Source organism: Arvicola amphibius, chromosome X, assembly GCF_903992535.2.
Source record: "Arvicola amphibius chromosome X, mArvAmp1.2, whole genome shotgun sequence".
In the NCBI taxonomy this organism is placed as follows: domain Eukaryota; kingdom Metazoa; phylum Chordata; class Mammalia; order Rodentia; family Cricetidae; genus Arvicola; species Arvicola amphibius.
In genome coordinates this window covers 99,993,393-100,017,431 of record NC_052065.1, presented here as the reverse complement: position 1 = coordinate 100,017,431, position 24,039 = coordinate 99,993,393, and the positions used below count along the sequence as shown (strand labels likewise).

The 24,039-nt window shown below is 38.3% G+C and overlaps 1 protein-coding gene across 5 annotated transcripts in view; it reads left to right on the top strand.

The window, feature by feature from the left end:
- The window catches only part of Pls3 (plastin 3), a 114,230-nt gene that overhangs the window by 58,680 nt on the left and 31,511 nt on the right, over positions 1–24,039 (top strand). For all 5 annotated transcript variants that reach the window (XM_038316024.1, XM_038316026.1, XM_038316028.1 and 2 more), the window contains one exon: positions 12,598–12,678. In XM_038316024.1, the coding sequence (XP_038171952.1) occupies positions 12,606–12,678 (73 nt within the window). In that variant the 5' untranslated portion in view covers positions 12,598–12,605. The remainder of the gene's footprint in view (positions 1–12,597; positions 12,679–24,039) is intronic.

Genomic DNA, 24,039 nt, shown 5'->3' with positions numbered 1-24,039 from the left:
CACACATATGTACAAACACAAATCCCAGGACTTGACTTTTTAAACATGTTCATTTTCACAGGACAGGAGGCTGGAGACCCCTCAGGGATGAAGGGCAATTCATTTCATGAGCAACAGCATGATTTTTACACAATTTATGGGTAGGAGGTGTAAAAATTTGCTGGAGAAATGCAAAAGGAATGAAAGCTTTCAAAGGAGGTATGTCCTAGTTCAGTCTACTGTACACATTGGTTTGGTAAACAAATAGGGTAAAAATGGAGTTACATCAGTTAAGTCTTTTTATTACTTTTTTTTGAGATTATAAGAAAATTTCTCCTATCTCTTTCCTCCCTCTGGGTGGAGTCTTTTGAGCTTGACATATTTAAATCATTATTAGGACTTGCATTAAAAACCTATAAAATTTTTCTACAGCAAGCATTTAAAGAATGGCTTCAATGTACGTTAAGTCAAACATTGCTGTTATTGGAACAGTTAGTGACTTCTTTTTAAGTAGCCATTGCTCTGAGATCTTATCTGGGTTTATTAAGCGCCAAAGGTGAAAGGAAACTTTTACTTTAAATGGAAGTGTTTCATATTCCTTCAGGAAATGACACAGAGTTGGGCACCCTTTGGGATTTGAATGACTCATACACATTGGTACTGAAAAAGATCAATTAGGATCTAGCTTATACTATCCTAGAATAGAATAGAAATACTTTCAGAAAATGAATTTATATCTTTTCTTTTTCTTTTCTCTCTCTCTCTTTCCTTTCCTTTTCTTTCTTTCCTTTTCTTTCTTTCTTCTTCTTTTCTTTTCTTTTTTTTTTTTTTGTTTTTTTGAGACAGGGTCTGTCTGTAGCTTTGGAGCCTGTCCTAGAACTAGCTCTTATAGACCAGGCTGGCCTCAAACTCACAAAGATCCACCTGCCTGTGCCTCCCGAGTGCGGGGATTAAAGGCTTGTACCACCACCATGCCTGGATGTTTTCTCCTGATTTTACATATTGAAAGTGCTAATAGCACAAAACTTGAAGTATAATGAGCTCTTTTTAACCACCTACCTATGTCTACTTGTAAACATCCAGTTTTACCTATGAATGACAAGCCTGTCAAAACATGATCCATGCATTTGCCATATTATAAAGGTGAAATGTCTACTTATATGTCAAAAGCCAGCAGGAACTATTTCTAAACTTCTTTCTGTTTGACTTTCAGTTACATTCAAAGAATAGGGTGCAAACATCTTGAGGAGTTCTGTAGTAGCTTGAAGTATGAAACCAGAGTAAATAAGGAAAACATGATCACAGGCCGAGTGCATGTAAAGTATGTGAGTTTGTTATGGTCTTAGGTTTTAATTATTTCAGTTTTCTCTAATAAACAACCTTTTTTGTTTATTTAATCATTCATTCTCTTGTTTATTGGCGCTGACGACTGTAAGGACTGAGCCCATCGTTCTAGGGAAGCACTCTACGCCTAACCTACACCCTGAGTGTGACTAGTTTAGCATTGTTTGTTTTGGGAGACTTTGTTTCCTTTTTTAGACAGGGTTTCCTTATGTTGCCTAGCCTGTCTTTGAACTTTCTGCACAGCTCAGGATGGCCAGGGATTCACAATCCTCCTGCCTTACACTCGCAAGTTCTGTAATTATAGGTATCACCATGCTCAGCTCAAGAATATGCATTTTGTAAACCACGCAAGATGACTAGATAGGCTGCCTGATAGGTAGGTCTGCTCAGTCTCCCAACTCACCCCCATCAATTCTTATGTTTTCAAGCAGCATTTGGTGGGTACTTGTGAGCTAAGATACAAAATCATAGGTGATATCATCTGTGTTTTCCAGGAACTCACAGATGAGTGAAGGAGACATAGAAGGCAGAAGGTAGTCACCACACTGTTTGTGTGTGGGAGAGTGGCTTACAGAATTTTAGGGAAGGGGTTACTGGCTAACATTTATGATTGTATGATGTATCTCCTTTAAAATCATTCAAACAAAAATCTGAGATCTAGGCATGGTTGTCTATACCTGTGATTACAGCATTTGGTAAGCAGAGGCAGGAGGATCAGAAATTCTGAGCCATCTTCAATACACAGTGTATTTGAGGCCAGCCTAGGCTACAGGAGTTCTTACTGCTAAATAAAAGAAACACATAAAAAAAAAAAAAACTTAGGAAGGTTTAGCTGGTTGCCGGTATTAAGGAAATAAAAAGTGGGCAAAAATAGCTTAGACTAAATCTGTATATGAGTTTTCACAAAGTGGGCATCTCTGCTCTCTTGTCCTTCTCAGAAACCTTTACAGGTCATTTGTTCATCTTCTGGGGTCATGCAAAAGACAGCCACATCTTCTTTACTATTCACAGAATATGGATGTTTAAGTTTCCGTAAAGGTTTTAGATACATCTAAGTTAAAATTATAGTTAAGGGAAGCAAGGTCTTGGGACAGAGCAAAGGATAGAGGAAGCCTTCAGCAAAAGTCTTCCAGTCAGTATCATTTGATTTGGAAATGAAAGCATACTTTGTAAGGGGGCAAAGGACTTGATCTTGTTAAGATTTAATCATTTGGGGCTCGGAATATGGTTCAGTGGTTAAGAGCACTTATGATCTTCCAGAGAGCCTTGGTTCAGTTTCGAGAACCCACATGGCTACTCTAACCATCTGTAACTCCAGTTCCAGGGGAACCAGTGCCCTCTTATGGCCTCTTGTGGCCACTGTATGCATGTGGCACACAGACATACATGTAGGCAAAATAAAATTAATTAATATTAGAAATATGTATTTATTTTTATAATGTGTGTGTTCATATTTTGCTTGCACATATGTTTGTGCACTACATGAATCCAGTGCCCTTGGGGACCAGAAGAGGATGTCAGATTCTCAGGAACTAGAATTATAGACACCTTTGATCTGCAGAGGGGTGCTGGGAAATAAACCCAGGTCCTTTACAAAAGCAACCGGTGTTCCTAACTGCTGAGACATATCTCCAGTCCCAAGTAATAAGACTTTTAAAGTTACATCACAAGTGTCCCTGAACTACATTATCTGACATATTTTTGTATACTGTCTTTCATGTGTCATTTGGTGGTACAGTTGATTGAATCTAGGGTTTCATGAATGTTAGGCCAGCACACTATTGCTGAACCATATCTCCAGCATCATCTTTACTTTATATTTTGAAACATAGCTTGTTAAGTTGCCCCAGTTGGTGTTGAACTTAGAATCATCTAGCCTTAACTTTCCAAGTAGGTGGGATTATAGTTCTATGCCACACAGCCTATGTTATTTTAACTAGAATGAACAAGAAGAGGGACTGGAAAGGTGTCTCAGTAGTTGAGAACACATACTGCTCTTATAGAGGATATAGGGTTTATTTCTAGGACCCACATTACACAGCTACTATGCACCTGTAACTCCAGCTGTAGTAGTGGGATCCATCAGCTTTTTCTTTCATGTGCACACACACACACACACACACACAAATATTTTTAAAATAATTGAACTATTTAAGAATCCTCCGTTGAGATTTTTCTGTTTAGATCTGTACTTCATTTTTTTAATTGGATTATTTGTTCTTTGGATGACCAATTTCTTGGGTATATTTTGGAGATCAGACCGCTGTCTGATGTAGGGTTGGTGAAGATCTTTTCCCATTCTGTAGGCTGCCATTTTATCTTGTTGACTGTGTCAAAGGGAACACTCCTGCATTGCTGGTGGGAGTGCAAGCTGATACAGCCCCTTTGGATATTGGATCAGCATAGTGATTTTTTCAGAAAATTGGGAAACAACCTTCCTCAAGACCCAGTAATACCACTCTTGGGTATATATCCAAAGTATGCTCAATCTTGCCACAAGGACATGTGCTCAACTATGTTCATAGCGGCATTGTTTGTCAAGCCAGAACCTGGAAACAACCTAAATGCCCCTCGACCGAAGAATGGATAAGGAAAATGTGGTATATTTACACAATGGAGTACTATACAGCAGAAAACAATAATGACATCTTGAAATTTGCAGGAAAATGGATGGAGCTGGAAAACATCATATTGAGTGAGGTAACCCAGACCCAGAAAGACAGTTATATGTACTCGCTCATAAGTGGTTTTTAAACATAAAGCAAGGAAAACCAGCCTACAAACCATAATACCAGAGAATTTAGACAATAATGAGGACACTAAGAGAGACATACATGGATCTAATCTACATGGGAAGTAGAAAAAGACAAGATCTCCAGAGTAGATTGGGATCATGGGGACCTTGGGAAAGGGTAGAAGGGCATGGGGGAAGAAGAAAGGGGAGCAGAGAAAAAATGTATAGCTCAATAAAATCAATAAAAAAGCAAAAAGTGACCATATAGATACACAGTTGTTTGCAGATGTTTACCTTAAGACTGAGTTATTAAAGTCAATACGAAGGGGAGGCTGTTTGTAGCACTGAGCCTTGGAGGGTCTTGATTTCAAAAAATTAAGCAATGTGTAATACTGTTACACTGAAGAGTTTTACATATAGGAATGAGTGTATAACAAGAAAAGTGTTTGTGTACTATATTATTATTTTATTTATTTTTTTGTTGCTAGGGCTTGAAAACAGGGCCTCTTTACCCCTGAGCTGTACCAATGGACACTATGAAATTATTTTATAGTCAAAGGCTATTTGAGCTCAATGTTTTGGAAAAGGCATGCTCTGTATAGTCTTTGCTCAGCCTGTTGTCTAGATTCTGTGTATGTTTTTAATATTTTACGATTTATTTTTTTATTTTATTTTATGTGTAGGAGTGTTATACCTGCGTGTATATCTGTGCATGACATGCATGGCTGGTTCCCGAGGAGGCCAGAAAAGGGCATTGACTATCCTAGAATTGGAGTTTGGAATATGAGTTGCCATGTGAAAACTGGGAAGCAAACCCAGGTTCTTTGAAAGGACAGGAAGTGCTCTTAATTGCTGAGTCATTTCTCCAGCCCTATATTCTAAATATTTCATAAAATCACAGAATTTGTCATTTCAGTTAAAATGTAAGTGACTCCTTTATACTTTAACCAATGGGAACAAGATAGCATTAGTTAGAGGGACTCCTATATATGTTTTCTGCCAAAAGTTTATTTCTCAATAGCATGATCATATTTGCTAAGAGCTTTTGAATTATCTTCCATAGGTTCTGCTGGCTATGAGCCCAAAGTTCTGAAAAGTAGGTTATTGGGTAGTTGGAACAATTGATCACTTTTCTTCCTATATGTGGGCTTTTTTTGTTTTGTTTTGTTTTCTGTTGTTGTGTTTTTTAAGACAAGGTTTCTCTGTGTAGCTTTGGAGCCTGTCCTGGAACTTACTTTGTTGACCAGGCTGGCCTTAAACTCAAAGAGATCTGCCTGCCTCTGCCTCCCAAGTGCTGGGATTAAAGGAGTGTGCCACCACCGCCTTGCCCCATATGTCGTTTTAATTTTACATTTGATGTGCAGCACTGTGTATTAGGCAAAGTTTTATAACTGGTTTAGATCACTTGCCACACATCTGAAACAATTTAGATGATAAAATAATAGAATCTGAGCTGGGCATACTTGCTAGTGTATACTTAGGACATTGGGTTCAATCATCAGCACTCCATAAACTGGGCCTGGTAGTACACATTTGTATTCTGAACACTTTGGAGGTGAAGGCAAGAGAATCAGAAGTTGAAAATCATTCTCTACTACTTGGTAAGTTTGAGCCAGCCTGGGATGCCCTAAGACCCCATATCAAAGAAAAATGTACCAGAATCCTAAAGATTTAGCTTATATTTTGTAATTTTTATGATTATTAGTTATTGGGATATTTCATTATCCTTGAAAAATACAGCTAGCTGTGTGGGAAATAAGTGTCTATTCCAGTCTCCAGAAATAAACTACCTTAAAATAAGACCCACAGAGTGAGGAGTTTGACCAACATTTAGTCAAATAATGATTCTGATTTATTGACAAAAAATATTTTGGGTCATACTTGAGACTTGGAAGAAGCTGATTAATGGAATCAAATAGGATGATAGACATCCCAGCCATATTGTCTCCCACTTATGTAACTAAAGAGGAAGTCTGTAATCAAATTGCTGAACTTTGTGGCAAGATTCTAAAATCTGTGTGCTCTGAAAAGAAAGATAAGAGGGGGATAGAGCATTAAGCATCAGGCTTTGGGGGAAGAAAAGGCACCTGTAGAACCTTGGAGGTTGACAGTAACCAAACTAGGCAGGGAGGAAAGGAAAAGCAGAGAGAGAGAGAGAGAGAGAGAGAGAGAGAGAGAGAGAGAGAGAGAGAGAGAGAGAGAGAGAGAGAGAGAGAGAGAGAGAGAGAGAGAGAGAGAGGTGAAAAATAGATGTCGAGAGAAGAAGTCTTCAGAGGAAAGGCCAGAGTCAAATCAGGGTAGTGGCATGAGAGTTAAGGTGGAGTGGTCAGAAGGCGAGCTGTGGGACATTGTGACAAATACCTATAATCCCAACACTGGGCAAATTTAGGAGGGAAGATTACCACTTCCAGACCAGCCAGGGCTGCATAGTGACATCTTGTCTCAAAATTAGAGAAAGAAAAACATGTGCAGAAGGTTATTGAAATAGACATAAAACTATGAAGGATGACCTGAAATGCCAAGCAGATGTTAAACAATTAATTTAGGCACAAGCAATTATATCTTGGTGAATTTGGGGGCAGGCATAATCAAATGGTTGCAGATGATAGTTACAGGCTATGTTTTGAATAGAAAAGAATTAAATTTACTGTGTCCATGCTATAGGGAATACAATAATGAATAAGTTCTATTTTTACCCTTCAGTAAGTTGTTGAGGGGCTCCACCAGATACTGATGGAGAATATTGACAGGTCTGGGGTTTAAGACTTGTTCACCTCTTTCTCGCTGTGTGTCTTTTAAGTGATCAAGCTTATCTAAAGCCTCTGTTCAATGTGAATAACACACATACAAAAGTAACGAAATAATTTTTAATTTGAATAGCAATACTACCACGCTTATGGAGATTTTTCTGAGAAATAACTTCCATTTTTATAATTTTTGTATATGAAACAAGTAGCTTACCCCACAGTAAATAAGTTCTATGCAGTTATGGATCTAAAGTAGAAACTTACAAGGACGTGCTGACGTTTCATTTAAAATATTATTACATATTCCTCAAGTACTGTGATAGAGGTTGGGCAGATGCCAATGAGATGTGATAATGGTCAATGAGAAGGAGCCATGGACATTTCCATCAAAGAGTATTAAATGCTACGCTTATGGTAACTATATTTCCTAAAAGATAGATAGATAGATATTTAGATAGATAGATAGATAGATAGATAGATAGATAGATAGATAGATAGACAGACAGACAGATGAATAGATAAATGTTACTTGGGTATGGAGGTGCATGCTGGTAATTAAAGCAGCCTAGAGACAGGCTGGAAGATGGCAAATTCAATGCCAGCCTGGGTTATATTACAAACCCTGTCAGCAAGGAGAGAGACTACGGAAACTTCTACAACTGATTACACCTGAAATGATAAAAGACTTTGATGGAAGAATCCCAAAGTTTGACTGACTCACCCATAAAGAACAAACTTTGGTGGTAACCAGTAGTATCAAATGTAGTTACCTAGAGACTGAGGAGGAACTGGAAATGAGGCCTGGTATAACAGAAAGGAGAGTTGGTTGTGGGTAATGAGGCCAGGGATGTGGCTCGCTGATGGAGCATCTGCCTAGCATGCTTGAGGCCCTGGGATTGATAGTACTGAGAAAAGAAGGGGAGGGATTGGCAGTGAGGCCAAATGGAATTACTCTTGCTAACAACCTTCATCCCCTTGGTTCCATCTCAGCTGGTCTCTGACCTTCTGTAATTGTGTCTCGCCAGTAACCCTAGGCTTTCCCCCAGACATCCTGTATTTTCACAGCCCCAGACAGCATCTTCTCTTTCTAACACTAACCCTAGAAGATAAAGGTCGCATCAGATTCATAGAAAATGTTCCCTGACATACACCACTCAGCACAAATGACTGTGATAGCTCTAGTATGATGCCTTTGAGTTGCTGTCTGTTTCCCTCAGTGGACAATAAGCTCTTCTAGAGAAAAAAGGCTTGAGGGTCTTAATTGTTCTATCTGTGGCGCTTGACACACTGCTGAGTGTATATTAATTAAGCCTTCTATGAAGAAGGCTTGATATGTGCAGATGAGTAAGGCGTGAATGTGCTAGATATTCGGGTGGACTTCTTCCAAAGTCATTAGGAAATATGGCACTGGAGTTTGAGTAATCGCAGGAAGAGGTGAGCTTTAGCCCACAGAATGGCACACACCCGTCCAACCTTGAGACTGGTGCTGTTGATTTACCTAACTGAGGAGGAGGCAGGGTGGCAGTTTCTGTTGGTACAGGTAGGAATGTTAAGTGTGGGCGTTCCAAAGCACTGCCTGTTTTGAATGGAAGAAGGTGACAAATAATAACCCCTTTTTTGTTACTTGCTCTTGAATTGTTTGCCCACAATGATGGCCACATCCTTAGGTTTTCCTTCTCTTTATAACAAAATAATACATTCTTCCGTGTTTTCTTCACCCTTTAATGCTTTCTTTGGGAATTTTAAGTCGTGTATTGTGCAATCTTGTAACTAATCAACATCTTTCCCAATTCCATTTTGCATAATTTACGAGTAAATTATGGTAACAAAGTCTAACCCTAACCCTAACCGTAGAATACCCCATGGGTTGCTTGGGTGGTGATCAATTTGTTTTCTGCTGTGTTGGGAATGACACTTGGGACACTTGATTGTCAGGCCCTCTAACACAAGCCCAGCCATATCCCATTTTAGCCTTTATTTGCTCAGTCTAATTGCAAAGGAAATGTGTGTGTGTATAATATATATATATATAAAATATTTCCTAAACCAAGCTGATTACCCATCAAGGAGTTCCTGGAAGTGGCACCTTTCCTCCTGAGCCAGCCTTGCTACAGAATGACACACATTAGTAGGCCATATTCTCAAGTTGAGCGCCTGAGGAAAAGAAATCAGGAACTTCCTTTTTCTCCCTCAAACAGCTTTCAAATTTTGAGTAATAGTTTCAGGTAAAACATTCTCAGCAAGGATTTGTGTCCAGGGTTTCTGTATAGTTAAATGAGCCAGTGGAGTGCTTTCATAATTGCTGTATTGTTAGTCAAACGCTGTAATTAGGGATGACTTCATAGGCATAAGATTCTTCTCTGGGTGACGCCCTGAATTCATACCCAGTTGCACACCATATCCTTTTATGAAAAAAACAAACAAGGCTTCATTTTGTTTTGTTTTATTCCCTGAGTTGAAAATCTGTTTTCCCGTGTCTCGGATGTTTAGGAAAGAGAGGTTGCTTTTTTTTTTTTTTTTTTTTTTTTTTTTTTTTTTTTTTTTTTTTTTTTTTTTTTTAAATTCCTGGCTGCTTTCTCTGTACAGAAGAATCAGGCAGACAGAGCAAGGGGGGAAAAAAAAACAGAACCCAGGCAGAACAAAGGGCTTTTCTTTTATCCTTGACTAGTATTTCATTTGCCGAAATGAAATGGAGGGAAATTCTGTTCTTCGAATATGAGTTATCTTTCATGTTATGTAAACAGAGTTCAGTTCACTTTTGTGGTAAGACTGACTTCAGACTTAGGGGACAAAAAAAAAAAAAAAGACGTTATGAGAGCCCTGGCAATCACACAATGTGAAACTGGATTTAAACTTGAATCTTTGTCTTACCACTTTAACATTTCTTTTGCATTATTGCTCAAGAGAAAATGCAAATGAGGAGGAATGCAACAATATTAACAAGCTGTGGATGATTTTGAAATGTTTAAACTAAAATTACTTTTATCTTTAAAATGTTTCAGTTGCCTGCACTTCAAGTTCTGCATTAGAAGTTGGCCTTATGAAAGAGCCTATATCGAGTCATAGGTAAAATATGGCTGGCAGGTTTTCTTTAGGCCCATCCTTCTTCAACTACTTTGACTGAAGGCTTGTAATTTTTCTGTATGAGGGAGGCTTGTTATATACTCTGTAGTCAATAATTATAGGGAGACGAGACAACTCTTCATGCATGCCATTTAAAGGGTCTTAGTAGACTGATGCCTAATATTTACAGCCCCTCACAATTACTTATGGGGTTATTTATTCCCGGCTTTCTTTCACTGAGGGTTTGAAGTTGCTGTATAGTGCTTTGTAGTTCATAATGCGCCTTCACATACGTCACTTTTAATTTTTATGAGAGTTCCCCGGGAAACAGGTATTATTAGTGCTATTTGTGAATGAGAAGCGGAGGCTCACAGAGATGAAATAAACATACCCATGGACATACAGTTAGGAAGTAGCAGCACCAGGCTACTGATTGATGGTTTCATTGCTTGCCCATTGAGAATACACTATGCCATTGGACGATTAGCAATGACTCGGCATGACTAGTGTTTAAGAAGTGTCCAGATGCTGCAAGGATATAAAATTTTCTGTTCCACGTGTAAACCAGTCTGGGATGCTTTTAGTTTCTTTGGGAGAACCTGTATGAAATATTCAAAATAGAGAAAGAAAATTGAAATATCTTTGAGATCTCAGCATTTCCTTACTCTATAGGAAGAATAAAGGAACTGTTTCCCTGGCCATCTTGAGAAGACACTAACCCTTTGTCTCCAGAGCCTGCAAGCTTCTTCAAAATGGAGATCTATATACCTTTTATTGCAGCAACTAATTGTCTGTCCTATTTTAATTATTTGGTTGCCTCCTGAGATTGTAAATTCCTCAGAGGCAAAAACTGGGCCTGTAACAGATATTGAAGGTAAGGTGTGGTGCTGAGGCTGAAGAGATGTCTCCACAGCCAGGAGCACAGAATGCTCTTCTAGAAGACCATAGTTTTATTCCCAGTACCCATGTTAGAGGGCCAGCACAACTGCATATACCCACAGCTCCAAGAAACTGACACCTTCTTCTAGTCTCTACAGGCACTGCACAATTGTGCACATGCGTGCACACACATACACAATTAAAAAAGAATAATAAAATAATTAAAAACTATGGTGTGATGATATAAAGGGGGTCGAAAGGCCTGTAGAGGATAGATTTGAAAAGGGAGGAAGTGGGACAGAAAGATGTACATTCCTGCCAACTGGAATAAGGGTGGTGAGCAGGGGTGGTTTATGTCACGGCTTAATTCCTAATTTTCCTTTTAAAACAGAAATAATATGTAGTGTATGAATGAAATAAGCTGTATAAGGTTTTGATGTTGCTTGGAAATTTTCTTACTGACATGTTTTAAATGATTACTGACTCAAACTACCCAAACTAGAAAGGGCCTTTAAGAGACAGAGGTCAACCGCATGTTTTGGATTTTCTCAACTCCCAAGATTTTTGTGCCATTGTTCTGCACATATAATTCATGGAAATGGGTAATAATTTTTCATTAAAACCATGATTGGCTGGACATGGTAACATAAGCCTGTAATTGTGGGAAGATTGCCAAAAGTTTAAGGTCAGCCAGCTTTACATAGGGAGTCCCAGTCCAGAGAGGACTATAGAACGAGACCCCAATTCAAAACAAACCAAGATGATTGCTTAAAATATATGTAAATAAGACTGCAATTAATCTTATTTAGTATTCTTGTGATTAACACTGTTAAACATTTTTATGATGCATAGAATAAATTTAGAATTATTACCATATAGTTATAGCTTAATTTTTAAAGAAATTTTACTATTTTAAGCAAAGTTGCTACTTTTTGTGTCAAAATTGTTACTGGAGATATTTCTTTCTTTTTTGAAAGCATTTTTTTATTTTCAAGATTATCATTTAATTACGACATTTTCCCTCTTTTTCTTCTCTCAACTTCATGTCCCTCCCAAACTCCCTCTCAAATTCATGACCTCTTCTTTTTCTTATTATTGTGTAAATAGAAATATATTTAAGTTATAAATTTAAAAAATATATAAAATTATATCTACTATATAATATCAACAATTTAATATAGCATGTGTATATTAACAAACACATACTTGTGTTGATTCTATATCAGACCCAAATATATTTGTTATATTTCTCCTTTAAGAGTGATTGATAGGTATCAGTATACTGTTTAAAATTAGTGACTTATTTTATAGAAATTGCTAGCCAAGTGATTTTCGGCCTTCACGTTGGCACAAAAAACCAAGATTCTGTTGTACATCACTTTCTTGTTGTACTTTTCTTATACTCTTCTAAGGTAGCTGAAGATTTTATCCTTAGGATGACAAAGTTACCACCAAGTGATACTTCCTGAGTTCAACTCCTAGGATCCACATGTTGGAGAGAGAATCTATACCAGCTATCTTCTGACTTCTACATGTCCATTGTAATATGTGTGCACCCAAACACATGTATGGCTGTGTATGCATGCGCGTGTGCGCGCGCGCACACACACACAATGAATAAATGTAACTTAAAGGGATAGATTCAGACATTTTTCCTGTATAGCTTTTGATAAATGATGATTCGTCACCTGTTTATTTTCTTTATTTTAGGCATAGCTATATGATTACCTATTCAGATTGTTTTAGTAGTCTGCAAGTCTACTTAGTGTGTTTTTAGTTTAGCAAGAATGCTAATGTTATGTATTCACAAACCTTTTTGAAGACTGAACTAAACTATTTGCTTTCCTGTAGATCTTTACATGGATGAGATGGCAACCACTCAGATTTCCAAAGATGAGCTTGATGAACTCAAAGAGGCCTTTGCAAAAGTTGGTGAGTGTATTTTATAGTATAACCATAGGAATGGTACTTTTATTTGGTCTTACTGTTATATCTTGAGAAATTGTCATGAATCAGACTTAGCCTGAACGACATAGTGAGATTGACTTAAAAAATTAGATGGACAAAGACTTAAAGTTAGAGTGAAAGTTGTATGATTTTGGGCAGGCATTGCCCAAAGGTTAATGGTACTTACCTGATTCAGTCCTGAAAACCCACATGGTGGAAGGAAGATCTAATTCCTTCAAGTTGTCCTCTGACCCCCCCCCCCCCCACACACACACAGAGAAAGGAAGAAAGAAATGCCATAAATTTTATTAGTATTTTTATATGAGCACTGTATTTATATCATTTCCAGTGCTGTCTTTCCACTCCAACTCCCTCTCAAATTTGTAACATTATCTTCTCTATTATTTTGTATATATAAATTTTTAGTTTTTAAAATATTTTAATTATATCTACTATTTAATATGGACAAGTATTTTTTTTTTGTTCAAGGCTCTAGTCATTAAATCAGGGTTGCTATGTTATTTGAAATTTTGTATTTTGAATATCATTTTTTTAGGGGAGTGGGTCGAGACAGGGCAGTCCTGCAACTCATTCTGTAGACCAGGCTGGCCTTGAACTCACAGAAATCCACCTGGCTCTGCCTCCCTTGTGCTGAGACTAAAGGTGCACACCATAATATCCATCTGGAATATCCTGTTTTTCTGAGATGAGTGTTTGGAGTGAACATTGGAGCATTAGATGGAATTCACCATTCCTGTGGTATTTATAGGTTGAGAAAGGAGTCTCATTCTGTATCCTACCTAGGCTAGTCAGCCTTGAACTCACTGTGTAAACTATCCATCTTTCTAACAATAAATAAAAAATATAGCAGAGACAAAGGCATAGTTTACATATGGAACAAGGTACTGAACCCAGAACCTCATGTCTGGAAAGTAAGTGCTCTATCACTGAGCTACATCCATAGCCATTGATATTTTGAAACAATTTCACTGAGCTGTTCAGACTGATCCAAACTTGTGATCCTCCCACCTCCCCAAGGAGTTGGAATTCTAGGCATGGCTTGTTTTCCTTTTTGTATGTTTGTTTTTATACATACTAGACAAGTGATAAAGGATCAAGTGGTTAAAAGATAAAGTGAGATGGAATAAGAACTAACTACATGTAGACTCACAGGAGGCAGTGTGTGCTTAGGCATGGGTTCTCAAACTGTGGGCCATGACCCCTTTGGCTATCGTCCATCTCCAAACCTATTTACACTACTTTTCATACCAGTAGCAAAACAATAGTTATGAAGTAGCAACAGAAATAATTTTATGATTGGGGGCCACCACAACCTGAGGACCTGTATTAAAGGGCCGCAGCATTTAGAAAGGTTGAGAACCGCTGGCTTAAGGTAAGCAATGTCTTTTTAGCATTGCCTAAACTAAAGGCGGTGAAGCTAGAGCATAATGGTTTAATACTTAAGTCAGATTTACTCTTAAACATATGCTTAAAAATCCCACTTACATAAAAGAAAAAAAAGGGATCTATGTTTCCTAATGATTGATTCATTTAATTTTCTCTCTCTCTCCTCTCTCTCCCTCTCTCTCTCTCTCTCTCTCTCTCTCTCTCTCTCTTGAGACATAGTTTCTTCTAGCCCAGGTTGGTCTCAAAATTTGCTCCAAATAGCCTAATGATGACTTCAAACTCTGAATCTCCTCCCTCTGCCTCCCTAGGGTTGGGATTACAGACATTACCAACACACCAAGCTTAATGTGCTGCTGGGGATTGAACTCAGGCCTTTGTGTGTGCTAGGCAAACTCTCTCCTAACTGAACTACATCCCTGATCCATGATCCACATTTTCTATAAAAGCATGTATATTAATAGAAACAGTACACCTTGGAGAGAATAATAACACCCATCTAGAATGGCTATTCATATCTTATCCTAAACCTAAATAGAAGTTAAATTGTTCTGATTCTTGATTTTATTTGATAAAGCAATACATTAAGTTGCTATAGTTATAACTCTAAGAATGGAAGCATGTATTCTGATGGAGGATTGTCTATGTGTTACTTTCATTTATTAATAAAGAAACTGCCTTGGCCCTTTAAGAGACAGAAAATTAGGTAGGCGGAGTAGACAGAACAGAATTGTGGGAAAGAGAGGGGAGACACTTCAGGCAGTCACCATAGTGAGTCACCATGCTTTTCCTCTCCGAGATGGATGCAGGTTAAGATCTCTCCTGGTAAGCCACACCTCGTGGTGCTACACGGATTACTAAATATGGGTTAAAGGAAGATGTGAGAATTAACCAATAAGAGGCTACAGATAATGGGCCAGGCAGTGTTTAAAAGAATACAGTTTCCGTGTAATTATTTGGGGTTAAGTTAGCCGGGTGGTGGGACACAGCCCCACCATTCCTTCTACAACATTCAATTGATGAAAATTACCAAATGAGTTCTTGGTCATAAGAGGTGACCTCTTATTAAGTTTTTCTCTTTTGTCAATATTCGTTAGGGTTGTTCTGATCATAAATGCTTTAGGAATGTATTTCCTTGACCATTGTTTTTTTGCTTACATTCACTTTTCAGTATTAGCAGCAGCATAGTTTGTTTATGAATAGAGCATTAGAGTAGGGCCCATGACTTATTAATGTTGCATTGCTTAATCACCATGCCTAGCCTCCTAAAAGAAATGCTTGTTGTTGAATGGCCTTGACCTCATGTGTGGCCTCATAGAAATATTTATGTTCACTGTTTGTTTTACATTAGCATTAATTCAAATGTGAGTCACTTGGTGGGACTTGGAGTAGTTTTTATGAGATAAACAGCTTAACTACTCTGTTAAGACAAAGTAATAGTTGACCTGTTATTGCCATTGTGGAAACAAGGTTAAAGTTTATTTAGTAAGTGCAGGATCTTAGAGCAGTGGTTCTCAACCTTTCTAATGCTGTGACCCAATACAGTTCCTCATGTTGTAGTGACTCCAACCATAAAATTATTTTCATTGCTACTTCATAACTATATTTTTGCTACTGTTATGAATCTCAATGTAAATGACTGTATTTTCCTATGGTCTTAGGTGACCCTTGTTGAACTGCTGAATTAGAGGTTGGAGTGCAAAATGTCCAGAACAACAACAACCTACCACTTTGGAATGCTTAAATTTGCATAGGCAGGAGGTGGAACTATGAATCCCATACCAGGCACATGTTTCAGTATACCTCATTTTACTAACATACAAGCTGCTAACTAGAATTCATGAGGCCAATATTTCTGCCTGTTCTGAGTAGTACTCTGCTGTATTCCCCATCTAAATATCTAACGCAATGTTACATACATGTTAGGTTCCCTTTAAATATTTAATTACTTGAATCTCAAGGAACCATAAGCGGTCTTTTGATGTCCTGGGGTTTTAGCAATATCAGTTGTAAGTTCAAAGGGTCATTGTTGTTAAAATGTAGTGATTAGCTGTGGGCTGGCTTCCCGCCGCCCTATGCCCCAAAATAATTACACGGAAACTGTATTCTTTTAAACACTGCCTGGCCCTTATTTTCAGCCTCTTACTCACATCTTGACTAACCCATATCTAATAATCTGTGTAGCACCACAAAGTGGTGCCTTACCAGGTAGATTCTAGTGTACGTCCATCTTGGGCTGGAGCTTCATCGCATCTGGCTTCTCTCTGAGGAGAGGCACGGTGGTCTGTCTAACTTAGGAGAGTCATAGCATCTGACTGAGCCATCTACCTCACTTCCTTCTTCCTGTTCTGTCTACTCCGCCCACCTAAAGGCTGGCCAATCAAATGGGCCAGGCAGTTTCTTTATTAGCCAATGGGAGTCCTCCATCATTAAAAATTTATTATGAAAGATATTTTTGGCACATGCATGTGTGTGCATGTATGTATGTATCTGTCTGTCTGTCTGTCTGTCTGCCTGCCTGTCTTTTGGAGGTAAGTATATGTGTGGTAAATGCTTCTGTAGAGGCTTACCTTTCAGGAACTCCTTCAAACATTGACAGTTGAATCATTTGACTTTCCTTCAAACCTCTTTGTAGTTTTTAGGTGGTATTAGTTTCAGAGCCCTAAGGCAGCTGTCAAAGGTGTTGTGGAACTTATTTTCTCATTTTTTTTATTTGAAGATCACTTAGTTGCTTAAAAAGTCTCTAGAACTTATTTTCCTGGCCAGGATAATTGTTTCCTACTTTGTGTAGTAGGGAAGAGCAGAGAAGACTGCTTTGTATCACTTCAATTGTGACAAAATATGGAAATCATTTCCCTCCTCTATTAACAATAATAGCCTTGATTATCTGCTTAGAAATTCAGCAAAATCATAGTGTGCAGAGAAAATCTCTGTAATTATGACTAATCACAGGTTTTGTGCAATCAATTAATAGTGCTTTGAAACTCTCTTTACTAGCAATAAATTGAGTATTAGGTTTTAAAATTCTTTCTCTCGCTTTTTGCACCTGCTTACTGTTAAGTTCTAATCGCATGTAATTATTTTAATTATCTCAACTATTGTCTCAGTATTTCCCTCTGGGTTAGTGGAAACCGTAGTGTCCCCTCCCCCTATACACAACAAATGTTTCTGTTTTTATTTAAATGCTGCCCTCCTGCGTAATTTTTTTTCTAGAGAGAATAAATCCTATCATGTTGGTCCCTGCCTATAATTCTTACCCTTGTGTGATATACTTCTTGTACTAGGGTGGTTGAAGCAGGATGATTTCAACAGTACCAGGCTAGCCAAGACTGGATAGCAAAACCTGCCTCGAAAATATATTTTCAGGCCTGGTGTGGTGGCACACACCTAATCCCACTACTTGGTGTTCTAGGCCAGCATGGTCTAAATAGAGAGTTGCAGATCAGCCAGGACTACATAGTAAGACCCCGTCTCAAAAAACATAACACTAATAAATATATGTTTTCATTCACTTACGAAGTGAATGAATATTAACTAGATGAAAGAATATGTCTTTTATATTCTAAGACTTTAATTTTAGATTATTTACCTCCAATAATGAATCTCAGGTAATTTAAATCCTCAGTTTGGCTTTAGACTCGCAACAACTTTCTTTAAAATTGGACTTTTGAGGGCTGGAAAGGTGACTCACTGTTTATAACTAATTGCTGTTCTTGCAGAAGACCTAAGTTCAATACCCAGCACCCACAAATGGGACTCACAACCTCTTATAACTCCAGCTGCAGGGGATCAGACACTCTCATAGGAACTCTGGGCAGCTGCAATCACATATGTATATACCACCCACATATACATAATTAAAAATAAATCTATTAAAAATAATAAAATATGACTTTTTTCTTCTTCCCCAAAGCATGCTATAGTGTACTTTTATAAACATAAAAGTCAGGATCTTTGAAACACAAGACTACTTGGGATGCTTGAGTGACTGGGAATAGTGTGCTGCATTCCTTTGAGGTTGCCCACCAAATGAAGTCAAGACATTTTGGTTGTGGTGATTTAGTTGTACCAGATTTCTCGCAGCCCAGAAAGTTGAATTATTTCCAATTACTTTATATCCTCTAGAATATAAAAACCGCATCACAGTGCCACAAAACGTGGCTGGCGGTTTAGTCCAGTTCACTTTCAGTTTTGGATAAAGCTACACCACTGCACATTTGCTTCATTATACCTTAAAACATACAAATACAAAAACTACCAGGCTAGTTTTGTTGCTACATGGGGGAGCGGTTGCTTAATATATATTTTTGGTTGTGAGCCTAGCCTTTAACGGCTGAGCCATCTCTCCAGCCCAGGTTGCTTAATATATAGAAGGCTTTGGGTATACATGTGTGTGTGCATGTGTGTGTGTGCACATGTGTATATGTGTACGTACACATATGTATACACACATTTCTAGACCCACAGGAAGAAAAATGTATGAATGAACAAACAAATAAATAAAACCGGTCATAGTGGTACAAATCTGTAATCCCCAAATTTGTAAGGAGGGACAAGAAGAAGTGGAAATCAAGACTAGCCTGAGCTACTTGACAAGTAGAAGACCAACATGTGGTACCGAGAGTCTACCTCACAAGATTAAGTGGCAACTTTCCACACTGTCAGTTTGGGGGTAATCTGAAGACCATGCTTGAGAAATGTAAAGTTGTACAAGTACCTGTGTGAGAGTGTAAACAGCACACATATGAGACTATGTCTATTTGAGCATGTGTACATAAATATTTTTAAAGGGGGAGAGTGGCAGCAGGTGGAAAACTATAGCCAAACTGCTAGAAATATGCAAAAAAATATAAATATTTCTAACTGCCCAGCCTAGGTCTTCTAGACTCGTCCAGTCTTCAAGCGCTTTGGGAATCCACTATTGAGTACTGTTTTGTGTGTTTTGCCTGCATGTATGTCTAAGCACCACATGTGTGCCTGGTACCCTTAGAGGTCAGAAGAGGGTGTCAGCAGAAATTATGATTGCAAGTCACCAGGTTGTTAATGGGACCTGAACCTGAGTCGCAAGAGCAGCAAGTATTCTAAACCACTGAGCCATCTCTCCAGCCCCTGGTTGAGTTTTTAAAGCAATGTTTTTGTGGAAATCCATTATCACACATTTAAATTCTTTTTGTTGTTGTTTTGTTGTTGTTTCTGTTGTTTTGTTCTCTGTGTTTCTCTGGGTGTTCTGGAACTCGCCTTGTAGACCAGGTTGGCCTCAAATTCACAGAAATCCGACTACCTCTGCCTCTCTGAGTCAGATTCAAATTTTTATTATCAATTTTCTAATTAAAAATATATTTAGAATACATTTATTAAGCTAAATTGAACTTTTTAACCCTAGCCTTTCCAAAAAAAGTGAGTCTGTACTTGATTTTCTTCTTTAAATTGTAATGAGCACTATCCACAGTGGTTTAATGTAGATTCCAACTATGTATTGCATGTGAGGGCATATAGTTGTAACCTTTTTGTAAGAATCACCAAATTTAGACGGACTCAAAGAGCATTAGAGCAACACACACACACACACACACACACACACACACACACCCTGAGGGTCAAAGGAAGTCCTCGTCTTTCTTACTGTTAGATTTATAAGGCAAAGTAGCACCCCAAAAGATGCTTTTGAAGTGATGGATTATAGTGCCAACCCCCTAGACAAGGGCAGTGTAAAACAGCAGCTAAAATCAAAACCACTTGAATTCTGGCTCAGCTTTCTCCAGACAAGGACTTAAAATAGCTTAAATAACAGGATGCAAGGGGAGGGAAAACATTTCCTTTTAAGGTTATGCATTCTTGGTGTGATTCAAACTTCTGCAGGAACATGGCTGTATAATAAGTTTATTTACTTTGAGGTTTAACTTGGGGGAGGGTGTTGAAGGAGGTAACTGGCATTTAAACTAATACTTGGTAAAAGAGAATAATAAAATGCAGATGTGACTCCACGAGTGTCATCTGAGAAAGACAGAGAGAGAAACAGACAGTGAATTCCTTGTAACCAACATTTGGTTCATTTTTGATGAATTCAGCAACCAGTCTGGTGCCATTTTGAGTGCCTCCTAGTGATTTCTTTTTTAAGTAGAATGTTTTTCTGTGCTTGTTGTTTAAATACACTTGGTATATTAGTGAAATGTTAGCTCTTTACCTTGTGCAAGCACTTGCTTGGTAGTTAGGTGGCATTTCTTTTCTTCCCATAGCTTGGTAGTCTACCCATACTGACCATATTTCCAGAATGAAAATGCTCACTGTAGTGTTGTGAGTGCTGTACATACATAAGCTGTATGTAAACCATTTATGATCTTAATAAGTCAGTTGAAATGTGATGGCAGAAAAGACAAGTCTTCCGAATGCTAAGCCTCTTCTGCATCGTACCAATGCATAGAAGCAGTGAATGAGCCAGAAATGGCATCCAGAATGTTGGCAGCTTTAATGAGAAAATAAAAAGCTACCTTCGTGTCTGGTGTTTTTGATTTTAGTTTCCAGTTAAAACTGCTTTTGATCTGGGTCTGTTTCTCACATGCACACATTATTAAAATCTTATGTTTATATCAAAACTCAGAATGGGAAAAGTTCACCATCAAACATGGTCTTGAGCTTTTGGTGAATGCTGTTTCTGACAAGATGGACGCCAGCTATTTAGCATGTACTCCCTCATTTTCTGGAACTTTAGATCACTGTCACTGCTTAAGGATGTGTTACTGTTTTGGTTTCTGCTTTTTCTTTTGAAACTGGAGACTGAAAATAAAATCAGCATAAAATGCTTTGAAAATAATTACACACTATGTTGTGTCTTCCAAGGACTTTAGCAGCTGGGAGGTTTTGTAAAATTAATTACTAGCTGCTGCCATTTTCAGGCTAGCTCTGCTTTTTTTCCCCTCCCTTTTGATCTAAGGATAGCTCTGCCTTCTTAATGACACTAAAATTATTCTCTTCCAATGTAGAACTTCCATTTCCTAGTGAAGGATCAATGTGATTTGCTGATGCTAACACTAAAATGTCATAGTGTAAATAGGATTAGCATCAACAGAGGTAGCCAAGTAGAGTTTATGAAAGAAAGATGCTATGCATTCTAATCTTGGGAGAAGTAAAGGATAAACTTCCTCAGGAATTCCAAAGCTTTACAAGAATTTGAAAGCCATTGGTTCAAGTGAAATCCATGGGTCTTTTCTGATTCTTTCCTTCTCTCATTTGCTTCCAGGCTAGTGTCTGTGACAAGAGTAGCATAAACTGACTTAGAATGCTGTTTTTGGAAAGTGTTTTGCTATGTTTCCCAGGCTACTCTTGAACTCCTGACTTAAGTGACACCTTTGTGTGACCAGTCAGGTGAGTAGCCAGGACTACAGGCAGCCACGAGGTCCCCTAGCTCAGTGATACTTCTTTACCAAGGCAAAGCCGAATTCTGCATCAGAAAAGATGCCCTGATAGTAGTCTCTGCTCTCTGCACTTAGGTCCTGTTTGATGATTGTGGTCACTTAGCAAAGCAAATTACAGATCTGACTTTGCCTGGTGGGGACAAGATTAGAACAAAGGGAGAGAGATTAAATGTTATTTAAGAGATATTTCTGTCTAGGTTTGGTTTCCTGATGAACTGGCATTCCATCTTTTTGGTGCTATTTCTGTATTTTTGGTCATTGCTGCTTAGTTTTGTTTTGAAAACACTCATCTAGGATTAGAGCATTTTCTTTTCTGGTTAATGTCTGAGAATTAGTTTCTTTAGGCAGAATTCTTCCTGTTGCTCGCTATATGCAAGGAACTGTGGTATGCGAAATGCTTAAAAAGATAAGGAGATTAATGCTAAAAAAAAACTTTGTCAAGAAGTGTGAAACCTAATAAGGAGGATTGCCTTAAAATGACAATTTTTTGTCCCTCCAACCCACCCTTTTAAGGTTTCCTCTCCTTTGCTAAAATTGTCTGTTATTCCTACCCGACTCTGAAATGGACTTTCCGTGTGTGGTTATTTTGTGGTTATATTTGGAGGTGGCTACTTCCCGGTGTCTTTTAATCACATCGCTGACCTGTGTTCTAATTAATGCTCAAGAGATGTTATTGCAGAAGAAGTTTACACAGACAGTAGTTCGCTGTGCTATCCAGATGTTATTACAGATGGTGTTTACGCAAACAGCGGTTCTCTGTGCTATTCAAATCTCTATTTCCACCTAATAAAAGAAAAGACAGACAGACTTTCAGGATAGCTTCATTATGCTGTGAATCCATAATGGTTTTTCGACATTTATCTTTAAGTCTGTCAGTCTTCTGCTTTCATGATACCAAAAGAACACTTTTGGAGTACCTGGTGGTGTATGCCAAGTCTAAACTGGTATCAAGAATGAAAGTTTAAGGGTATGGGGACTTAGCTCAGTGGTGGAGGGCTTGCCTAGCTAGCCCAAGGCACTGGGTTCGGTCCTCACCTTTGGGAGAGGGAAACAGAAAACAAGAATAAAAGGTTAAATTGTGTTCTGATTAATGCTCTTTCACAAGTCAGAGAAAAGAAAAATACATTTCAAAATATTTCCCTTTCAAACACTGAAGTGGCCAGAGTTTCCTTAGTTAAAGGGAACACGTTCTTTCTTTCTCCAAAAGTACTGGAAAAATGTGTTGGGGTGATTTCCAAGAATCCCACACCCTTCTTTCCTTAATGCCTGTACTTAAATCTGAAAATCTCTAGCCAGCAAGATGGCTCAGCAGGTAAAAGCATTTGCCACCAAGCTTAATAAATACATAGCCTGAGTTCAACTCACATAACACTCATTGAGGAAGGATAAAGCTGATTCCTACAAGTTGTTCTCTGACCTCCAGGCATGTATGAGGGTGCACATGAGTACACACACACACACACACACACTCACTCTTGCATGCTAAAAATGTAATTTAAAAATTAAAAAAACAAGTCGGGCGATGGTGGCACATGCCTTTAATCCCAGCACTTGGGAGGCAGAGGCAGGCGGATCTCTGAGTTCGAGGCCAGCCTGGTCTATAAGAGCTAGTTCCAGGACAGGCTCTAGAAACTACAGGGAAACCCTGTCTCGAGAAACCAAAAAAAAATTAAAAAAATGGTGGAGAATGATTGAGGAAGTCAACTGACATTGACCTTTCACCTCCACATGCATATGTACCCGTCCATATATGTGTACACATACAGAAAATAAAAGACAGTGACAAAGACTATGTTGTTAAAAGTATGTTAAAATCTCTTTTTAAGAAATTCCAAGGCAGGGCTGTGGTGGCGCACACCTTTAATCCCAGCACTTGGGAGGCAGAGGCAGGAGGATCTCTGTGAGTTTGAGACCAGCCTGATACACAGTGCAAGTTCCAGGACAGCCAGGGTTACACAGAGAAATCCTGTCTGGAAGAAAAAAAACAGACAGACAGATATAGATAGATAGACAGACAGACAGAAAAAATGAAATTCCAACTTTATGTAATATATGTGAGAAGAATAAAAAAATAATAAATTAAAAAAGTAGATATTCCAATTTTAACCAAGCGGTAGTGGCCTACACCTTTAATCCTGGCACTGGTAAAGGATCTCTGTGAGTTTGAGGCCAGACTTGTCTATAGATTGAGTTCTAGGACAGTCAGGGCTTTTACACAGAGAAACCCTGTCTCAAAAAAAAAAAGCGAAGAAAAGAAAGAAATTCCAAGTTTGCCTCACAATATATTAATAAGCGAATGAGTAGATAGCTTGGTATGGTGACATACTACTATAACCCCTATAATTCCTGCACTCAGGAGACTGAAAGCTCAAGAATTCAAGGTCATCTTGGATTGTGTTCACAGACCTCATCTCCAAACTCTCTCTCTCTCTCTCTCTCTCTCTCTCTCTCTCTCTCTCTCTCTCTCTCTCTCTCTCTCTCTCACACACACACACACACACACACACACACACACACACACACACGAACA